The sequence below is a fragment of the Aquarana catesbeiana genome, linkage group LG04, assembly GCF_042186555.1.
Source record: "Aquarana catesbeiana isolate 2022-GZ linkage group LG04, ASM4218655v1, whole genome shotgun sequence".
Taxonomy (NCBI): Eukaryota; Metazoa; Chordata; class Amphibia; order Anura; family Ranidae; genus Aquarana; species Aquarana catesbeiana.
Genome location: NC_133327.1, coordinates 253774086 through 253794555, shown reverse-complemented (window position 1 = coordinate 253794555; position 20470 = coordinate 253774086). Strand labels below are relative to the sequence as shown.

General features: G+C 38.5%; 1 protein-coding gene across 1 annotated transcript; it reads right to left on the bottom strand.

The window, feature by feature from the left end:
* Positions 1-526: 526 nt before the first annotated feature.
* Positions 527-16765, bottom strand: UTS2B (urotensin 2B). Its single transcript, XM_073629099.1, has 5 exons — positions 16570-16765; positions 11090-11191; positions 8595-8632; positions 3148-3241; positions 527-889 (listed from the first exon to the last, which is right to left on the bottom strand). The coding sequence occupies exons 1-5, from the start codon at positions 16763-16765 to the stop codon at positions 864-866; spliced, it is 456 nt and encodes a 151-aa protein (XP_073485200.1). The 3' UTR covers positions 527-863.
* Positions 16766-20470: the final 3705 nt, after the last annotated feature.

Genomic DNA, 20470 nt, shown 5'->3' with positions numbered 1-20470 from the left:
AGAAAACGGCACCCAGCAGCAAACCTTGGGTTTTGGATATCTACACAAGGTAGGATTTTATCATTAAAAAAACTGTATTTTTGTTGAAAGAACTGGTTTGGTGACAGGGTCTCATTAAGAAAATGTCCTACTGTGTTGGAACTGTGGTATGCTGAGCTAGAAAATCTAACCGGGTGGGATAACAAAATTATTGTAAAAGAGTAAAAAGTATATTGTTCAAAAAGGTAAAAAAAATCTACATTAATGTACATTGTAGCTGTAACTAAAGTATTTCTAAAAATAAAACTTTTTTCTTAGCTTTGGATAGAACGTGGAAATGGTAGAACCCATGTTTTATATTTATTGATGCCTGTGTCCCCATTAGGGACTAAAAAGAATACTGTACCACAGGGTGGCAAAGGCTTCTTGGTAAATTTTCATATACCAACTTTAGAAATATAAGGACTATTCAGATATCATATATATAATGAATAGAATTTTATTCAATGAATGCAAAAAATAGTTTTTTTTATCAGCAACTGATACTTAAAGAAATAAAAGACATAGGTGTGTAATAAAGATATTTCACGATGACAGGCAATGTCTGAAAATACAGCAATAAATTCATTTTGACACATCCAATGAGACAAAAAAAAAGCATTAAATTTAATGCATTGTGAACTCATGAATCTCCAGGGAATTGAAAACTCCATAGATTATGTACAGCTTTCCATTGAGATGAACACCAAAACACACAAATAAATTACAAACGTTGCATAAAAATATAACTTCACAGTTTCTGTTTTTGCTAAAGTTAATTTGGTTTATATTCCAAAGCTTCAATAAAAATTGAAATGATTATGTCCTCGTTTGATGTGGCTTCTTCAAACACAGTATTTCCAAAAACAAGCTGGCAGAAAGAAGAAAAAAATTAAGGAATGAATAAAATACTGCACAATAAAAAGCAAAGATTTGAACCATGAAAATATAAATGCATATGTTCCTGCGGAGGTCTAACCTAAAAAAAATGTTTAGGTGTGGTAAAGATCAATGTGGTGACGCTAGGCTATTTAAAGGATACGTTCACTTTTAAAAAAAATAAATAAATGCATATATTTTTGCGGGAAATTTCACAGGAGCTTGCAGAACATTGCAGCCGCATGTGAATACTGATCGGCACGCTCGCTGTCTATTGAGAACTAAAAGTCGTCTGCTGAGGTGGAAGACAGGACTTGTAGTTTTATCATTTTCAGATTCCTGTCAGTGAATGACACAGCTGTGCAAGCGGTGCCCTGCACAGCCGTGCTGTTTTCAAAATGTGACAGCAGGTACAGAGAGAGGATCCCCTGACCGCTGTCACAGGGAGGTGGGGGGCGGGGGCAGCTCTGGAGAATGCTACATGTTACGCCCTAAATATGGATGTCTAGAACCAAAAAAGGAAAGAGAGGGTGCACAGACCTAGTGCATTATCCCAAAACCATTGCTTTATTAATAAGTATGGTAAGTATTAGGCCTCATGCATACTGAACATTTTTGGGCATTTTTACAGCTGCTGTTTTTGGCTTCCGAAGTTTTTTCTACAGTCAATAAACTCTCCAGCATCTTATCCTATGTGTCCATGTACACATAGGCTGTTATCAACTGTTTTTGGCTGGGGCGTTTTTTGTCTGGAAAAAAAAAAAACAAAACTAGGGGGTTCTGAGAGGTGTTTTCAGCTGTAAAAATGCTCTAATGTCAAAAACGCCTAAAAACACAGATAAACCTTCTAAAACGCGACTCACCTGTGTTTTTTAACGTTTTTGATCCATTACCATATAAAAACGCTACAAAATGCTATTGCAAAAATGTTGAAAAACATTGAAAAACTTACTGCAAAGCTACTGGTGTTTTTATAACGTTAATATAAGGTCCAGAGTGCATAAGGCCTAATATTCACAAGATATCAAATGTATCAAACTCATCACATAGTACAACATCACTGATGACATTGTACTATGTGATGAGTTTGATACATTTAATATCTTGTGAGTACTTATCATTTTTATTAATAAAGCAATTGTTTTTGGGATAATGCACTAGGTCTGTGCGCCCTCTCTTTCTTTTTGTGGTTCCAGTTGTTCAGATTCCCCCAGTCTTTAGAGGGCAGCGAGATGAGGTGCATCCATACCAGCCAGGATAGGAGTATGGCCTATTTACATTGTGTGGACCCACTCCTTAGCGCAGGAGGTTTTTGTGTTTGTGACTATCTCTAAATATAGATGTAACATGCTCTAAAAGGTGAACTTACCCTTTAAAACTGGCTCAGAAATAGCCAGAATCACTATAAAATGCATTGAGAGGAAAAAATAAATGTTCACTCATCCTAGTAAAAAGGTGAATTTGAATTTGCTTTGAATGCTCAATCATGCGCAAGGGAACTAAAAAACAGGACTATTGACTGCACATGTTTGGATGATTAAAATAATCACACAAGGTTATTTACTAAATCTAGAGACTGCAAAATCTGCTGCAACTCTGCATAGAAACCATCAGCTTCCAGGTTTTATTGCCAAGGCTTAACTGAACAAGTTGAAACTAGAAGCTGATTGGCTACCATGCGCAGCTGCACCAGAAAAATATTTTCTTTTTTATTTCCCTTGCACATGGTTGGGTAATTAAATCAGCCATTGTTTCACCTTATTTAAAGTGTATTTCCACTTTTGCTGCCAAATTGGGATAACATCTACATCGGCTTCCAGTTTTCTTTGTCAAAGCTTGAACAAGCTGAAGTTAGAAGCTGATTGGCTACCATACACAGCTGCACCAGATTTTGCACTCTTCAGTTTTAGTAAATCAACCCCTGTCTGTCCTGGCAAAGGGTTAAAGGGCGTGTAGGCTGGGCTTCTTGCATTGCATTTTAACAAGGACAGACTTGGGACCAGCTCTCTCTAACATTGTTCAAAATACCTTTTAGTCAGCCATGACACCTCTTCCTAAGAAACATGTAAAAGGTAAGAAATATTTTGAAAAACAATATTTAGGCATGCTGTGTGAAGGGGAACACAATATAAACGAATAGTGGGTTTTTCTGAAATATCACTAAAAAGTGGAAATACATTTTTAGTTAACATTCTCTACGTGTTCAGTAAATCATCCCTAATTACTTTAGTAATTGGTAATATAACCTACCTCGTTTGGTGTGGTGTGATGGTGACAGCCTATCCATGGTGTAGCTCATATCTCCACTTTTATCTTCCAAAAGTTGTTCTTTAAGTTTTTCCAGCTGAGTCAAGAAAACATTGCTTCAGCTTTATTCATGTGTGTTATATCTGTTTTGCATCATTTTTAATTATTTGTAATTAAAAAATAAAAAGTTAAATTTTCACATGCAGTCATGAATTATTCTTATTCAAGATAGGAAACTAATTTCAAGCACATTACCTCTATTATTGTGGCAGTGTAGAAAGAAAATATACCTAGCACCTTATAATAAAGACAAGATGCCAAGTGTCAAAAAGACACGTGTACTGTAGCCATTTGGTAAAAATAAATTATTTTAAATAGATGTACATTCTTGCTGTATATAAAAAATTGAGCAGGGTGCCATTTCTAGCATATCCTTCTGAAAATCTATTTGTCTGGCTGTCATGCTGATCCAGTAGATTTAATACTTTCTGAAATTATGACCTAGATCAAGTTAAGACTTCATTTTGATGTCTCTTGCTGCATACTTGGGTCAAGACAGTAATTGATAAAGTATTGCAATTAAAGACAGCCACGCAACTAGCACAGACAGAAGACGTTCGGTAATCGTAGCCTGCATATTTATCTCAGTACAGGTTTGTTTTAAAGCAAAGCTATCATACTTGAATGAAAGGGTAGGAAGTCAGATTAATGCAACAGAGAAATCACTACTTTTTAGAAACAAAAGTTTCAATTGCCACTTAGGTCTATTGACAGCAAAGAAATCTAATTGAAACCAGCTAACATGCTGTTTATATTCATGCCACCATTGGTGAGAAATTAGCACCAGAACAGATGTGGTTTTGATACTTTTTTAAATAATCAAACTATAGCAGATGCTATATATTTGAAACTGTTCAGCATTATTCTAGAAGACTGTGCCTATAGTAAATCTGTGGTAGAGTTAGCCTGGACCCTAAGAGAAAAGCAGAAACATGGTATTTGTCTAACTAGTAAACGACTGCATGTCCAGGCACCATTTACTTGAAAAAAAGATTTCCTGTAGTACATTAGTCAACTTTATAATATAATAATGTTCAATATTCTTTAAATTTAGCTGTTCCTGAAAGAACAAGTACACTTCAATAGTAAGATATTCAGTATATCTAGCACTGACCTACTTCACTTTAAGTGTCACTAAACCCACATCATGAAAAAACTAACAAATGGTGTATTGCATGCTGGTCATACTCACTTAGTCACTATGAGATTTGTTTTCTGTATTCTGCAAAAAAACCTGGTTGATCCTGCTGTTCTCTATCTCCCCCTTCTGTCCATGTCCCTAATTCAGCTATGGTTTTGCAGAGCAGTGTTGGTAACTCTGCACATGCTCAGTTTTCCGCGAGTTTCTATGCTGAGCATTTCCTCCCTATAACATCTGAGCAGCCCATGTGACCATAGATTCACACATGTGGGCGTGTAAATACACATTGGTAAATGACAGTCCACTCCCTCCCTCCCTCCCTCCTCCTCCATGCCCACTAACCAGCTAAACACAATGGGGGCAGGATATTATATGTAGCTTGATGGAGGCTTTACCTCCCTCTTATTCTAAGACACAGGCTGGAGGGGGGTGACACAGCCTGTAACAGGCAGAAATATGCCCACGCCATGTTATTGCAAAAAATATAATAAAGATTTGACTTCAAATATATACTGCATTTGTATGATGATTTAAAACAGTTTATTGATAATAATTATTTACTGTATTTTTACTCTGTATTCCATATGATGTTTTGTTTTATTTTGAACATGTGACCAGCAACAGAGGACTAGAAGCTCCTCCTGCTTATGTTTCCCTGCAGACAAGCTGGAAATAAGTTGGGTCATGTGATACAGTTGTGCTCAAAAGTTTGCATACCCTGGCAGAAATTGTGAGATTTTGGCATTGGTATTGAAAATATGACTGATCAAGCCAAAAAACTGTCTTTTGTTTAAGGATAGTGATCACCTGCAGCCATTTTTTACATAGTTTTTTGGATCGATTTTAAATTATAATGATAACAGAAATCACCCAAATGGCCCTGATAAAAAGTTTACAAACCCTGGAATGTTTGGCCTTGGTACAGACACACAGGTTAAAATGGCAATTAAAAGGTTAATTTCCCACAATTTTCCATTTGTGGCTTTTTAAATCACAATTAGTGCCTATGTATAAATAGTCAATGAGTTTGTTAGCTCTCACATGGATGCACTAAGCAGGCTAGACACTGAGCCATGAGGAGGTAGAAAAGAACAGTCAAAAGACCTGCGTAACAAGGTAATGAAACTTTACAAAGATGGAAAAGGATATAAAAAAATATCCAAAGCCTTTAATATGTCAGTCAGTACTGTTTAATCACTTATTAAGAAGTGGAAAATTAGGGGCTCTTGGATACCAAGCCAAGGCCAGGTAGACCAAGAAAGATTGCAGCCACAACTGGCAGGAGAATTGCTCAGGATACAAAGAAAAACCCACAGGTAACCGCAGGAGAAATACAGGCTGCTCTCCAAAAAGATGGTGTGGTTGTTTTTAAAGTGGGTTGTAAACCCACTTTAAAAAAAAAAAACTAACACCTGCAAGACAAAGGCATAATGAGCTAGTATGCATAGCATACTAGCTCATTATGTAATACCTGAGATCGAAGCCCTCGTTGCGGTGCCCGTACACTGCTCCAGCAGCCAACATCACTCCCGGGGGTTACTTCTGGGTATCGTGGCTCCGGCGCTTTGACTGGCTGGAGCCGCCATTACTTCACTCCCGCCCATGCGCACTGTAATGGCACACTCACTGAAGCAATGGCATATACGTGCCATTGCTTCAGTTTGTGTCAGTGCACATGTGCTGATGACGTCGGCACATGCAAATACAGGGGATATCTCCTAAACCATTCAGGTTTAGGAGATATCCTGGGTAGCTACAGGTAAGCCTTGTTATAGACTTACTTGTAGCACAAAGTGGTCTGTAAGGGTTTACAACCACTTTAAGGAGTACAATTCAACGATACTTGAACAAAAAAGAGGAGCTGCGTGGTTGAGGTGCCAGAAGTAAGGCTTTACTGTGCTAATGCCACAAAAAAGCCCAATGAGGCATCTCAAAGTGTTGTTGGGAATATTGTAACCAGACTTTTTTGTGGAACTTGTACAGTAAAGGCTTTTTTCTGACAACTTGACCATGCAGCTCTTTTTTGTTCAAGTATCATCATATTGTGCTCCTTAAACAGTACTGACTGGCATATTCAAGGCTTTGGATATCTTTTTATATCTTTTTCCATCTTTGTAAAGTTTCATTACCATGTTAAGCAGGTCTTTTGACTGTTCTTTTCTACCTCCTCATGTGAGAGCTAACAAACTCATTGGCTATTTATACACAGACACTAATTGTGATTTAAAAAGCCACAAATGTGGGAAAATAACCATCTAATTGCAATTTAAACCCCTGTGTGCCACCTTCTGTGTCTGTACCAAGGCCAAACATTCCAGGGTATGTAAACATTTTATCAGGGCCATTTGGGTGATTTCTGTTATCATTAGGATTTTAAAAGGATCCAAAAAACTATGTGATCACAAATGGGTTCATGTGATTGCTATCCTTAACTAAAAGACAGTTTTTGGCATGATCAGTCATATTTTCAATATTAATGCCACAATTTCACAATTTCTGCCAGGGCAAACTTTTGAGCACAACTGTATCTGCATATCGATTAGGAAAAAGGTATTTAGATTTTTTTTTTTTTAATCATTAAAATAATAAAAGTGCCATCATCCAAATACAGAAATAGAAGGGACAATGTAAATTAAATAGTGCATGTTTAGTATCACTTTAACCACTTCAGCCTTGGAAGGTTTACCCCCCTTCATGATCAGGCCATTTTTTGCAATATGGCACTGCGTTACTTTAACTGACAATTGCGCTGTCGTGCAAAGCTGTAACCAAAAAACATTGATGTCCTTTTTTCCCCACAAATAGAGCTTTCTTTTGGTGGTATTTGATTGCCTCTGCATTTTTTTCATTTGCACTATAAACAAAAAAATACAGACAATTTTGAAAAAAGAACAGCTATAAAACATACCCAATAAAAAAATTTAAAAAATCTAATTTATTCATCCATTTAGGCCAATATGTACAGTATTCTGCTACATGTTAGACAGAGACAGAGCCTGATAGGGATGCTAAGAGACTAGTTTTACATCAGGTCCACCTGCCTTGATATTGACAGCTGATAGCAGTGGGTGGATTCAAAGCCTCTACATTGCCAGTTAAGGGCTGCAGAATTCACCTATTGCCATCTGCTGTCAATCACAAGGCACATGGACCTGATGGAAAATTAGTTTTTCAGACAGACAATTTTGAAAAAAAAACAGCTATAGAACATACCCAATAAAAAATGTAAAAAATCAAATGTATTCAGCCATTTAGGCCAATATGTACAGTATTCTGCTACATGTTTTTGGTTAAAAAAAATCTCAATAAGCGTATATTGATTGATCTTGCGCAAAAGTTATAGTGTCTACAAAATATAGGATATATTTATGGATTTTTTTTTATTGTTTTTACTAGTAATAGTGGCCATCATCGATTTTTAGCAGGACTAGGACATTGCGGTGGACAAATCTGACACTAAGTGAAAATTTTTGGGGGCCAGTGACACCAATACAGTGATCAGTGCTAAAAAAATGCACTGGCACTTGCAGGGAAGGGATTAACATCAGGGGTGATCAAAGGGTTAAATGTGCTCCTAAGGAGCTCTTTCTAACTATGTGGGGGATGCTTTGACTGGGGGAAGATAGAGATCCATGTTCCTGCTTAGCAGGAACACAAGATCTCCATCTTCCCCTCTTACAGAACAGCGGTCTGCCTTGTTTACATAGGCAGATCGCCGTTCTACCTCTCCTCAGAATGATTGTGAGGTGTCGGCGAACATCGGGTCCACCGGACCGGCTGATTAGCTCCCGGTGTGTCCAATCACAGCCAAGTTGGTCGCCGGCGGCACGAGCGGATGCCCCAGACCCTAGGACGGTGGTCCAGCCACCACAAATATACTGCGGCAGGGCAGCTCTATTGCGTGAATCACTGTACTCGTACGGCATTTTGTGTAATAGATAAAACGGCGCCGGAGCTGATGCGTGCGATATCCGCCGGCCTCCCGCTATCGTTCCACAGAGAGGCAGAATGGGGATAAGTAAGCAAAGCAGATCCCGTTCTGTCAGGGGAGTACAGTGTAAATGTCTGTTCCTAGTGATTAGGAACAGCGATCTCTCTGTACTCCCAGTCAGGGGGTAAATCCTTTCTGGCGCTGAAGTGGTTAATTATATATATAGATATATATCTATATATATATCTATATAGATATATATCTATATATATATACATGTGTGGAATTAAAGAGACTTAAAGAAATTAGATCACATACCTGTTCCAGTTGCTCTAGCTTGCTCTCCAGCTCCATCTCTGTAAAATTGCACAGTAATAGTTGTCAGATATAATGGACAGTGGCTTAAAGTTGCCTTAGCATCAAAAACAGGTATACTGGTACCCCTTGCAGCTTCCATTCAAAAATAGCACTTCAAATATCCAGACATTTACATCTTTCCTGGAGTAGGGTCACTCAAGAGTTCCTGCATCCTCTGGCCAATTCCACTTCAGTCTGTTAGCCATTAGCCACAGCATAGGACCAAATCCATATTAATCAAATGTGAAGCTGCTTCTTCTTGTACAGTTAATTAGAGTCTTACACAGCACCTGTCCCAGTGGAAAGTGGAAATAAGGCAGAGATCACAGGACTTCTGACATACCCCTCTCCAAGAGAGATGTAAGTATTGGGGGAAAAGAGTCAGGCGATCATTTTTTAAAAGGAAGCTGCCAAGGACCTGAAAAGGTCCACTTAAATAGTCATCAGTGTGGCTTAGCAGAGCTAGGCTCCTATTTCAGTACCCTCTAAAGACAACTGGGGCCATTCAATAAAACATTTGACACTTTTCTGGCAGTATTGGCCTATTAGAAAGTCCTGCATCTAATTCATGCAAGCCTTGCAACCGGTTCATTAACAGTTCCAACATGCACAACAGATCCACATAGCTCTTATGCACGTTACTTTCATATTGTGTCACTATGTCTGCAAAAAAAATTAAAAATGACAATGAAATTAAACTGGAGGCAATAAGACCAACCCTAAGTCAGTGTACAGACAGGCCAGAGTGTTGTTGGGGTGGTGTTGTGTTTTAGCATTATTATTGTGTTCTGTATTTGCTTCACTGGTTACCAGGGAGGAGGCCGCCAGCATCATAGCAACCAATAATGCTGAACTGAACTTAGACAGAGCCTGATAGGGATGCTAAGGGTCGGTTCACACATGGGCAACACGACTTTAGCGCGACTTTGTACCGCGACTTCAACGCGGCTTCAGCGCGACTTTAGCGCGACTTCAGCGCGACTTCGGCAAATTACGAGGCGACTTGAAGTCGCCTCCATGACAGGCGACTTCGCCTGTGGCCAATCACCTCTCTGGGAGGGAGGGGGGAGGGAGGGGTTTTCTCTGCAAAGTCGCTTGAGAGATCCGACTTGCAGGCGACTTACATTGAGTTGAATGGGTACAAGTCGCCTACAAGTCGGATAGAAGTAGTACAGGAACCTTTTTTGAAGTCGGAGCGACTTCAGTAGTGTCAGTTAAGACGGTTCAATTCACTACAATTGTAATCTAAATGCAAAGCGACTTGGGGCGACTTGGGGCGATCCCAAGTCGCCCCAGTGTGAACCGAGCCTAAGAGACTAGTTTTACATCAGGTCCACCTGCCTTGATATTGACAGCTGATAGCAGTGGGTGGATTCAAAGCCTCTACATTGCCAGTTAAGGGCTGCAGAATCCACCTATTGCCATCTGCTGTCAATCACAAGGCACATGGACCTGATGGAAAATTAGTTTCTCAGAGTTCCCCATTAAGTCGACCTCCCTTTTAATTAACGGCAATGTGTGAATTCCATAGTAGATATGGAATCCGCCCACTGCCATTCCCTGTCAATCAGAAACATTGCAGACCTGATGGAGAACTAGTCGCTCAAAGTTCCTTGCGTTTGTCTGTGCGACAGGCACACAGACCAAGAAGGGAGCTCAGTAATGTTAATCCTTAGTGCCAGGCGTCTCATGTAAAAAAAAAACCTCCTGTAGCGGTTCCCAACAGGTACATGAATCCGTTGCAAGCACTGACAATAGTAGTTGGAAGGCTCAATGAAATTCTAAAGAGAGCGCATAACACCTTTTATGAATTCCGCTGACTATGTGTATTGTTTCTGTCAAGAACTAAAGTGATAGTAGGTTCTCCACATTCCAAAACACATGATTAGGTTAATTGGTTCCTGCCAATATTACCCCAATGTACATTCCATGGCATAGACTAAAGTGAATAGTTCCTGTTAACATTAATTCAGCAAGATATATTTTGACACTAATAAAATATATAAATAAATCAAATATGTATGTAAAAAGAATGTGGATTGCTTGCAGCTTATTGTCTATCACAAAACCACATACAGATTTATACAAATCAATCCAACATCACTAATGCTTTTTCAGTGAAGCTGCAATGTATACACCTAAAAATGGTGTAATTGATGTGCAGAATGGGACTACAGTTAACATTATAGGGAGTAGTCTTAAGTGGACAAAGTACAAACTGATTCACTTGACAAATTCAGCCAAAAAAAAAGAAAAGCCATTTCCCCCACTTGTTCGCTAGATTGTAAAAAAAACTCCTTCATAAGCCGCATCTCCAGTACATTTACATTACTAGGGTGGTTTATTCAAGTATCTTAAATACAAAATTTTAATTTCTTTATAATGTTGTTACTGTTTGTAATGTTACTGTGTAGGCCCTATTATTTAAACTTAATTGTAGACACATAACTTCTTACCAAAATGTGAAGGTCTTCTCAGTGGAAGGTGTTTGTTGAGGAGAAGTGTCAATAGCATATCCTGGTGATTTATATCTTCTTTCTCTGGAAACAGTTCATTATCTATGAACATACAAAGGTACAGTATACTGGGAAATACTTTAATGACATAAAGATAAAAAATGGTTATCTTTGTGACATACAGTAAGGGGGTACACAGCTCAAGAAGGATGTGCAGTACAAATATCAATAAGTAGGAAGGTAAATGCTCACCATTTAAATAAGTACAACGATAGATAGCATTTTATTTTGATGGTTAAGTTTCTTCATTTACAGTGCATATCTAGTAATTTTATTTGTCTATACATGGCATTTTCGAACTCATGCATTAGGCAATGAGAATGCACAAAGAGCTTTAACCCCTTACAGTTCGAGCTGGAATCACTTTACCTTTAAGGGTATGGCTTTTGCTTGATAACTATGGGTCACTACAGATTGCCCATCTTATTGCTCTGTGTACCTCCTTACTAAAAAAAAAACTGTTAGTGGTTATTATAGTATGTTAATTTCATACACATGTAAAATTGTACAATTTTTTAAAGACAAGCTGCAGTGAAAACATAGGTTTTGAGTTTACACAGTATAATACTGTATATGCCCTGTGATTTTCCAGTTGAACTTTGCTTTTTTTCTATATAGGAATACAAATATTCAGTCCTTCGGAATTCTCATATAAAATGTATAGGGTTCTCCACTCAATGAAAAACATTTAATAGTAAGTAGAATTACTGTAGATAGTCAAAAAACAGTGCTCACACCAGTGGAACTACTATCTAATACAATATAAGTGTTTTGTGAAGGGTACAGAGATCACAAAGCCTGCACATATGCACATGTACAATTTTTAAAGGCTAATTTAAGAAAGAGCTATTGGCTAATTAAATTGCAAACTCTTCTTGGAAAAGCACTGATTTCAATAATAAATCATTGCTTGTAAATGTCTTTACTAAACATTGCTATTATAGAAAGAAAAGACAATAAAATTGCTAAGTAGTAGCATCATTACATTTAATAATAACAGCAACAACAATGATAACTGCAACCACTACTCATTTCACATTGGATACTTTCCTGAATAACCGAACTGTTGCTAAATTACTGCATGCAGGATGACATTTTCAAATCCCAATTTAGCCTGTATCCTGTGTGTGACTGTTTACAATAACTACAGACTATTAAGTATTTTTTTTTCTAACTGGTATTAACAGAGTGTGATTGATTTACTAAAACTGGAGAGTGCAAAATCTGGTGCAGCTGTGCATGGTAGCCAATCAACTTCTAACTTCCGCTTGTTCAATTAAGCTTTGACAATAAAACCTGGAAGCTGATTGGTTTCTTTGCAGAACTGCACCAGATTTTGTACTCTCCAGTTTTAGTAAATCAACCCTATTGTGTGTATGATAGCTATCAATGTGTGGTTGTAAATGGAGCTCGTTTCGAACAGAGACCAATCACTAGTGGTGTACCAGAAGACTCTATACTGGGTACCAGTTCTATTTAATCTGTTGTGAGTAATTTAACTAAAGGTTTGGTGGGTAAGCTATGTCTTATTACAGATGACACAAAAATGTGAAATAGGGTGATATCCCTGGAGGTGTCTGTACCATAGAACAAGATTTGGCATTGCAGTGCAGTTCAGTGTTTCTAATTGTAAAATAACGCACCTAGGGAAAAAAGGATTAAATGATGTAGTACATAATTGGTGGTTCAGTGTTGGCCATAACTAAAGAGGAAAACAAATTGGGGGTACTTCTTTCAGGTGATTGCAAACTGAACAAACAGTGGGGTTGATTTACTTAAACTGGAGAGTGCAAAATCTGCTGCAGCTTTGCATAGAAGCCAATCGGCTTCCAGTATTTTTTTTTTTGTCAAAGCTGAAGTTAGAAGCTGATTGGCTACCATGCACAGCTGCACCAGACTGTGTACTCTCCAGTGTTAGTAAATCAACCCAAGTGTGTCCATGCAGTGGGAAAAGTACATAGATTCATCTCTGGAGGGGCCACCAGCAGGAGAAAGAAGGTCCTGATTCATCTATATCAGGGGTGCCCAACCAGTGACTGGGGGCCACATGTGGCCCATGGAGCGCTCTGATGTGGAACGCGACCTCCTGCTCTGGGATGGTTGGTTGGCAAGCCAAGATCGTGGGTTCCCGACCTGCCATCCCAGAGCATCAGTGTTGTGAATAAAGGTAGAGGAACCAAGCGACTGCGGAGCAGGGCCGCATAAGCCGATGCTTCCTGTATAGCATCCTGTCACAGGCAGAGTGATACCAAGTGCACTCTGCCTGGGACAGCAACAGCCAGCGATACCTGAATGGAAGACTGTTATTAAAGGTAAGTTTAGTAATAAAATCACAGTGTATATATATATATATATATATGGTCATATCCAGGGCTTTTTTTCAGTGGGAATGAGGGGGAGCGCAGTTACGGCACCTCCAGTACTGACTGTATGTAATGGTAAGGGGGGCTGGGGTGTGCTGTAGGGTCTATAGATGCTGGCTGCTGAGGGATCTATTCTACCTGGAGGGGATCTATTTTTGCAGGAGGGTCTATTCTTACTGGTGGGGGACCTATTGTTGCTGGGGGTGGGGCTTATATCGCTGAGGGATCAGTTATGGCTGGGAGAGATCTACTGTTGAGGGAGGGGACTATTATTGCTGGCTGCTGGAGAGTCTATTGATGCTGGCTGTGAGGAGCTCTGTTGTGGCTGCCGGGGGATTTTGTTTCAGGTGGCCCATTGTTAATGTTGGGATCTATTGTTGCTAGAGGGGGCTTTATTGTTACTGGCTACAGGGGATCTGCTTTTCTTGCTATCAATAACAAATTCCATACTAATTACTTTTCACCACAAAACGATACTTGGTTCTGTATTCTCTAAAAGGGCAGTAATGGGAGGTAGGTAGAGGGTGCACTGAGGTGGGTAGAGGCAGATAAAATGGGTGACTCGGAAAGGGGGAGTTCCTGCACCTATTCTCTGAGAAAAAAAGCCCTGGTCATATCTGTTCTGCAGTGGTTACTGGGTTGCTTTCAAACTGATCCGCAGGTGTAGTGTAGTGCACCTGCGGGTTACCTGCACTAAGCCATAGACTTCTGTTATTGCCTACAGGTTTGGTGCGCTTTCATAAAGTGCACTACACCTGCAGGATATAATAAAAGTCTATGACCTGCAGGAAAGCCACAGGTGCATTGCTCTGCACCCGCGGTGTGGGTAAACCACATTGCATCGATGTGAAAGCAGCCTTGGGCCCATTTCACGCGATTGGTCCGACCCAATCAGACCCTCCATTTACCGCTATGGAGTGGCAGATGTAGAGTAGATTGAGAGGTGCCCGTGTCCGCTATGCATATGTGGAATGGAAACGGACCTGTCATCCACCTGCTTCGCTTATTGTGGCCCGCAACCGGTTACCAAGTCACTTAGGTGGCCCTCGCTCTTAAAAAGGTTAGGCACCCCTGCTCTATAAAGATTTTTAAATAGACCTCATTTAGAACAGTGGTCATCAACCCTGTACTCAGGGCCCACAAACAGGCCAGGTTTTATGTATTACCTTGGGGAGATGCAGACTAGAATACTGCAATCACTGAGCAGCAAATGATATCACCTGTGATGTATATCAGTTATCTTGGAAACCTGAACTGTTAGTTGGCCCTGAGGACAGGGTTGATGACCACTGCTTTAGAATACTGGGGTTGATTTACTAAAACTGGAGGGTGCAAAATCTGGTGCAGCTCTGCATAGAAATCAGCTTCCAGGTTTTTTTATCAAAGCTTAATTGAACAAGCTGAATTTAGAAGCTGACTGGCTACCATGTACAGCTGCACCAGATTTTGCACTCTCCAGTGTTCAGTCCTCGCCCATAAAAAGATATTGATAAGACAGAACAAGTCCAGAGACAGGCAACAAAAATAGTGAAAGGTCTGAGGGATAAAACATATCATAACACTCCAGGAACTAATATGTACAGTCTGGAGGAAAGAAAAGAAAGGGTAAAGGAAGACCTATAAATACATTAAGGGTGTGAATAAGGCTGAGCAAGGTAGTATTCGCAATACGAAATCAAAATCAAGAACACGCAGGCATGAACTTAAACTAACAGAAGGTAAGTTCAAAACTAATCTTAGAATGTTTTTTTTTATCAAAAGAATAGTTGATGCATGGAATAGACTTTAAGCAAAGGTAATGAGTCAGACAAAATTAAGTGGATTAAACATGCCTGAGACAAACATAGATCTATACTCAGACAAAAAAGTAAAAAAATATATATAATTAAAAATTAAAATAAATAATAAAAAAGTTGCAGACTCAATGCACCACTTTTTTTTTCTGTCGTCACTCATCTAGGTTACTAATCATTGAGTGTCTAGAAATCTTATTTAAAAATGTAGTATACCAGTGCACCTGGTTCCTTAACTCTAGGCTGAAAGGGTGTTCAGTCTTATCAATTATAAGCCCGGCTTCACACTGATGCGGTGCAGGACACCGCATGTAATTCGCACAGGAACTGCAGCAGCTTCCTGTGAAAATTACATGCGGTGTCTCTGGGGTGTAGTTTGAGCCATGGATTTGTATGGCTCAAAATGCACCGCATTCGCAAAAAAATCACGCAGGACCCTTTTTTGCCTGCACCAGAATCAGATCGCATAGGTGGTCATACCAATGTGATCGGATTCTGCAAATCGCACTACACTTTGCAGACCGATTTTGGGGTTTCGTTAACTTAACATACACTCCACAATTGGTTAGCATGAACGGGTTGCGATTTTAATGCGGTGCGGAATCTGCAGCAAATTAGCTGTAAATTCGCACGGCATCTAGTGTGAACTACATCGTACAGACTGAATATCATGACTTATATATGCTGCCTAAATCCTAAAGAAGTATGGAAATGAGCCTGGCTGAAAATGGCTACAAGACTAACATAAATTGAGTCATGTTTTGAAAGAGAGTACTTTGTTGAAAGATTGGAAAATAGATACCTGGAAAATACTAACCTACTACCCAGACTTAAGAAATATCCAGTTTTAAATTATATTTTCCCAAACAGATATTAGGAAAATGCATTTCCAACAATGAAGAAACGTTGCAGTAAATTAAATGTTTTATAATATATATGTCATAAAAATGTCTCAAGTGGTAGAATTTCTCCAGAGATAGTGACCAGTACATTACAGTTAAATAAGTAATGACGATAGGTTCATTTGTATTTATCTTAAGTGCAAGTATCCCATAGCCGTACACTCTACTTAAACATTGGTATTTAACAATTCTTCACTGAATAAGCTCTAGGCATATTGCTCTTTGACATTTATGTAAAAATATTTTTTGCTGCATTAGTTTACACTTGTACACATATGCATGCATTTCAAATAACATTAGGATTCCCCATGTATGATACACTGATGATGCACAATATTAAACTGCATTGTATATTTGCTTACCTTGCAATATATAAGGCTTCCCTTGAGTTGAATGAGCAGAAATCATGAACAAGAAAGTTAATGTCCCAAGGCACAGATGAACGGAAGTGGCTTTATCCATCATTTTGCTCCGTAGGTTGATGGAACTGTGCCGAGGACCTGGTATTTGAATGTGTTTCTCCCTGGTTGGGCTGACTTTTAAATAGTCCCCAGACATGTCATTGTGTCATATTCCAAAAACTTCCAATGAAGATCAGTCATCCTGTCAATGGAGACAATTCTTGGAAAACTGACAAATGAACTGCGTGAATTTCTTGACGTCAAACCTAGATCAATCCATCCTCAACGTGACCAATAAAATGAGTGCTGGACTACACATTCTAAATACAAAGAAGGTCTGGTGGCAGCCTCATGGTAATTTATTGTTGCATTTCCATGCTCTCATTTTAATTATGCTGAGATGTTTATAGTGAGTGCCATGATGAAGACTCAAGAATCACTAATTGAATTGATTTTAAGACTTGGATCTTTACAGTGATATTTGTGGCTCATGAGATGATGCTATAAGGTAAGTAAAGAAAGAAAGATGATAACGCAAGGACTAGAAGAAGACAAATATGAAATTCATCAATGAGACATAGCAGGTCTTTACAGATGTCAGGAGAAGTTGTAATACATTGTGTATCTTAAGAGAACATGAGGCAGAAATTGACCAGTGGTTTGATTAATTTTAGATGAATGGATGTCCTCCACTGCTGATGACTTCAGGTGTGACTCTTCTTTCCTTTAATTTTCTACAACTATCTGTCAATGTCACATTTCTCATTTTCTTGTCCAAGTTTTGCAATTTGGAGGAAGATGACAGATCTGATGAAGATCCTTTGTTGAGTTAGAAATACTAGAAGATGTGTGTGCATCCTACAATTATTTATGTTAAAATTGTCAGTTGTTGGTTAGTCGATGATTATTAGGTGTGATTTGTATTAAAGTTTATATGCAAATTTGAGACAATAGAAGCATTTCAGTTTTCGGTCCCTAAGCTTTAAAGAAGCCAGGATGGCGAACCCAAAACAGCTGTATGCAAATGGCTTTGTTTATAGTATAAGGTCTGGATACACAACTGGTTATAAGGACCCAGGCAATGATTTGCATGTATCCTCTCAATGCACTACAGTAATAAGAAATAAAGCCCTGTTTTTTCTGGATTTGTGATGCTCATTAAGATATGCAACAATACATTTTTTTAGAAGGGAATATTATACTTCAATGCATATTATTTAAAAATGCTGATAAGGTTCTGGTACTACTGGACTGAGCAGCTTTACATACGTAAAGTTATTGTTTAAGGTGATTACTATTTCTGGGCCTTTTTTGTGAAAGATAAACTGCATTCAGTAGCCGTCCAGTTAAAGAGTGATGTTTTGAAAATGTAAAAACAGTAACATTGGAACTCCACTGCAATAATGTCTTGCTATCTCAGCTAGACAATCTATCTGGGCATAACATGTATTGAAAGACCTTCCCATTCATGAGAACTGGAAATTTTTCTGGCACATCTCTGCACAGACACAGCTAGCAGTAAAGTAAAAAGATCAGCATAGGATTTGAGGAGTTTCATCAATGATACATAGCAATTCTGACCACAGTATAACCAAATATAGCTTCCCCCGTAAGAAGACAAGGCCACCACTGGGGATAGCTGATCTATTGCCTTATACTTGTCTATTAATATAAACATGCATGTTTAGGGATTGGATCATACATGCTTATAGGATGATTGTTATGATAAAAGATTTGTCAGTGTTTGGATTTATCTCACATTTGAAACCATCCTGTGAAGATTATGGTCATATACTATATATTCAGTTTGTAAAACTGTCCTCTGGGTTCATACAGTATATAATACATACATGTAGCACTCTATATAGCTAATGCATAGCCTGCATTATCATTGAGCCTCTTAGAGACAGTGACAGAAATGTAATACTATTCCTGCAATTAATGACAACTTGATCAACAACCTCCCTTCCATTGAACTTCAAATATACCGTATAGCTTCATAGATAACAATAATCAAAAATATTTTACTTTTATTTCACAAGTATGCATATGGGAGCATCCATCTTCATTTAGTCTTTTCTAGTTCTAATTTGCCAACATTTAAATGTTAAATTCTAAATTGTATAATATTTTTAGTGAGACCTATATCTACTTCATAAATCTAGAACAAGCTGCCAGGGTAAATGAACAAACCAACCACTTTAGTTGTAGTAACAGGGCTGTATGTACCATTAGGCACAGAAGGCTTGTGATTATTGGCAGCCTATGTAAATTTTCCAATTAGCACTAAAACAAGAAAAAGTTCTGTATGATAGGAGGTAATCCTAGAAGAGGGAGTTTATTTGGGCACTAAAGGTTGTGCCTTTAGAGGCTCCAGTGCTGGAAATCCAGTTCTTTTAAGCCTTGGACTTTCAGGTTTAGAGAAGAGACATAGCGTGGCACAAATCTGGACTGTGATGACATTATTGACTGACCTTCTGATTATAATTAGTTATGTAAGGGCCCACCTGGGATTGTTTACAGTCATGGTAAGACTATAGTGCATTCTTACCAATAGTCTTATTTGGGTTGCATTTTCAGGCAGCTTCACTTCAAGTAAGCTAAACTACTACTGTGCAAGAACCGATATGGATCAGAAACACCTGGGGAATGCAATTTGGTGTTAAATTATAGCCACACTAGTGTGATATTCCTTTTCTCTGTAATCATGTACATTATTTATCCTCTTGTTAAAAAAAAACTTGGTACATATACAGATATTGTAGATAGATAGATAGATAGATAGATAGATAGATAGATAGATAGATAGATAGATAGATAGATTTTATATAGTTGAATGGTGCTAAATATTCAGCAGCAATTGCAGTAAGGAAATATGCATTAATGTGGTAGGAAGAAAGGAATTATTCAGACCTATCAAAATAAACATGCTTTACTCCTTTAGTAAATCAATGTTTACTTAATTAAAGGCTAAGTTCACTTTTTCAGGCAGAATTTCACTTTTGTGCTTATCTCCCACTTACCTAGACCATGACAGTCTTTAACCTGCACCTTTCTGTTCAAAATGAAAAAAAATGCATTCTGAGCTTTCTGTATCATCATGTGACCATCTAGGAAACTTCATATCCCACCATACATTGCCTTACTGCATCACAGATTTGGGTGTGTTTTACCTCTCTGGACCACACCTCCATCATTACTATACCACTTCTTTTTTTATTTTATTTCCATCTACTTTCCTACTTCTTCCTTTAAGGTGGTCATGCACTGTACAATCTGAATATACAATCTTCCATCAACTATGTAATGCAAGAGCCTGCCTGATTTGATACAAATTGAATAGTTTTGGTAAATATAAAATAAGTTGTACAGAGATTGTACAGATTGTATAGTGTATAGTCAGTTTTATACAAATGCATGGCAGGGAAGGGTGGAGAAACTTTGCTGTCATTGTTATTGCAATAAAGCTCCAGCTCAAGGAGGGGGTAGGTGTAAACACACCAATTTCACTTTCAGGCCCTATTCACACCCAGTGTAGTGGCAGCGCATGTTTTTTGGCATGTGTTTCCTGCAACATGCATAGGGAAGCCCACTGATTTCAATGGGCTGCCTTGCATGCAACAAAGGTGGCAAAGTAGCTCATGGCTTACTTTGGCGCACTGTGGTTTGCACGTTTTTTTTATCATGTTTTGTAGTGCATTTTGCATGCAGCACAATTCACGTTTGCTTCCACATTTGGGGTACCGTTAAGAATTAATGGAACCAAAAGTATGTTTAGTCCATTTTAGGTGTATAAAGGCAGTCATACATTATACAATCTGATTGTAAAATCTCTGTGCATTCTCCTTTAGATTTACCAAAA

What these genes read in the sequence shown, in the direction of transcription:
- UTS2B (XM_073629099.1), bottom strand. Translation starts at nt 16,765, where the DNA reads ATGTCTGGGGACTATTTAAAAGTCAGCCCAACCAGGGAGAAACACATT. An exon ending in GAAGCCTTATATATTGCAAG is followed by an intron (nt 11,192 to 16,569) that starts GTAAGCAAATAT and finishes GTATGTTCATAG; the next exon opens with ATAATGAACTGTTTCCAGAG. An exon ending in ATCACACCACACCAAACGAG is followed by an intron (nt 890 to 3,147) that starts GTAGGTTATATT and finishes TCTTTCTGCCAG; the next exon opens with CTTGTTTTTGGAAATACTGT.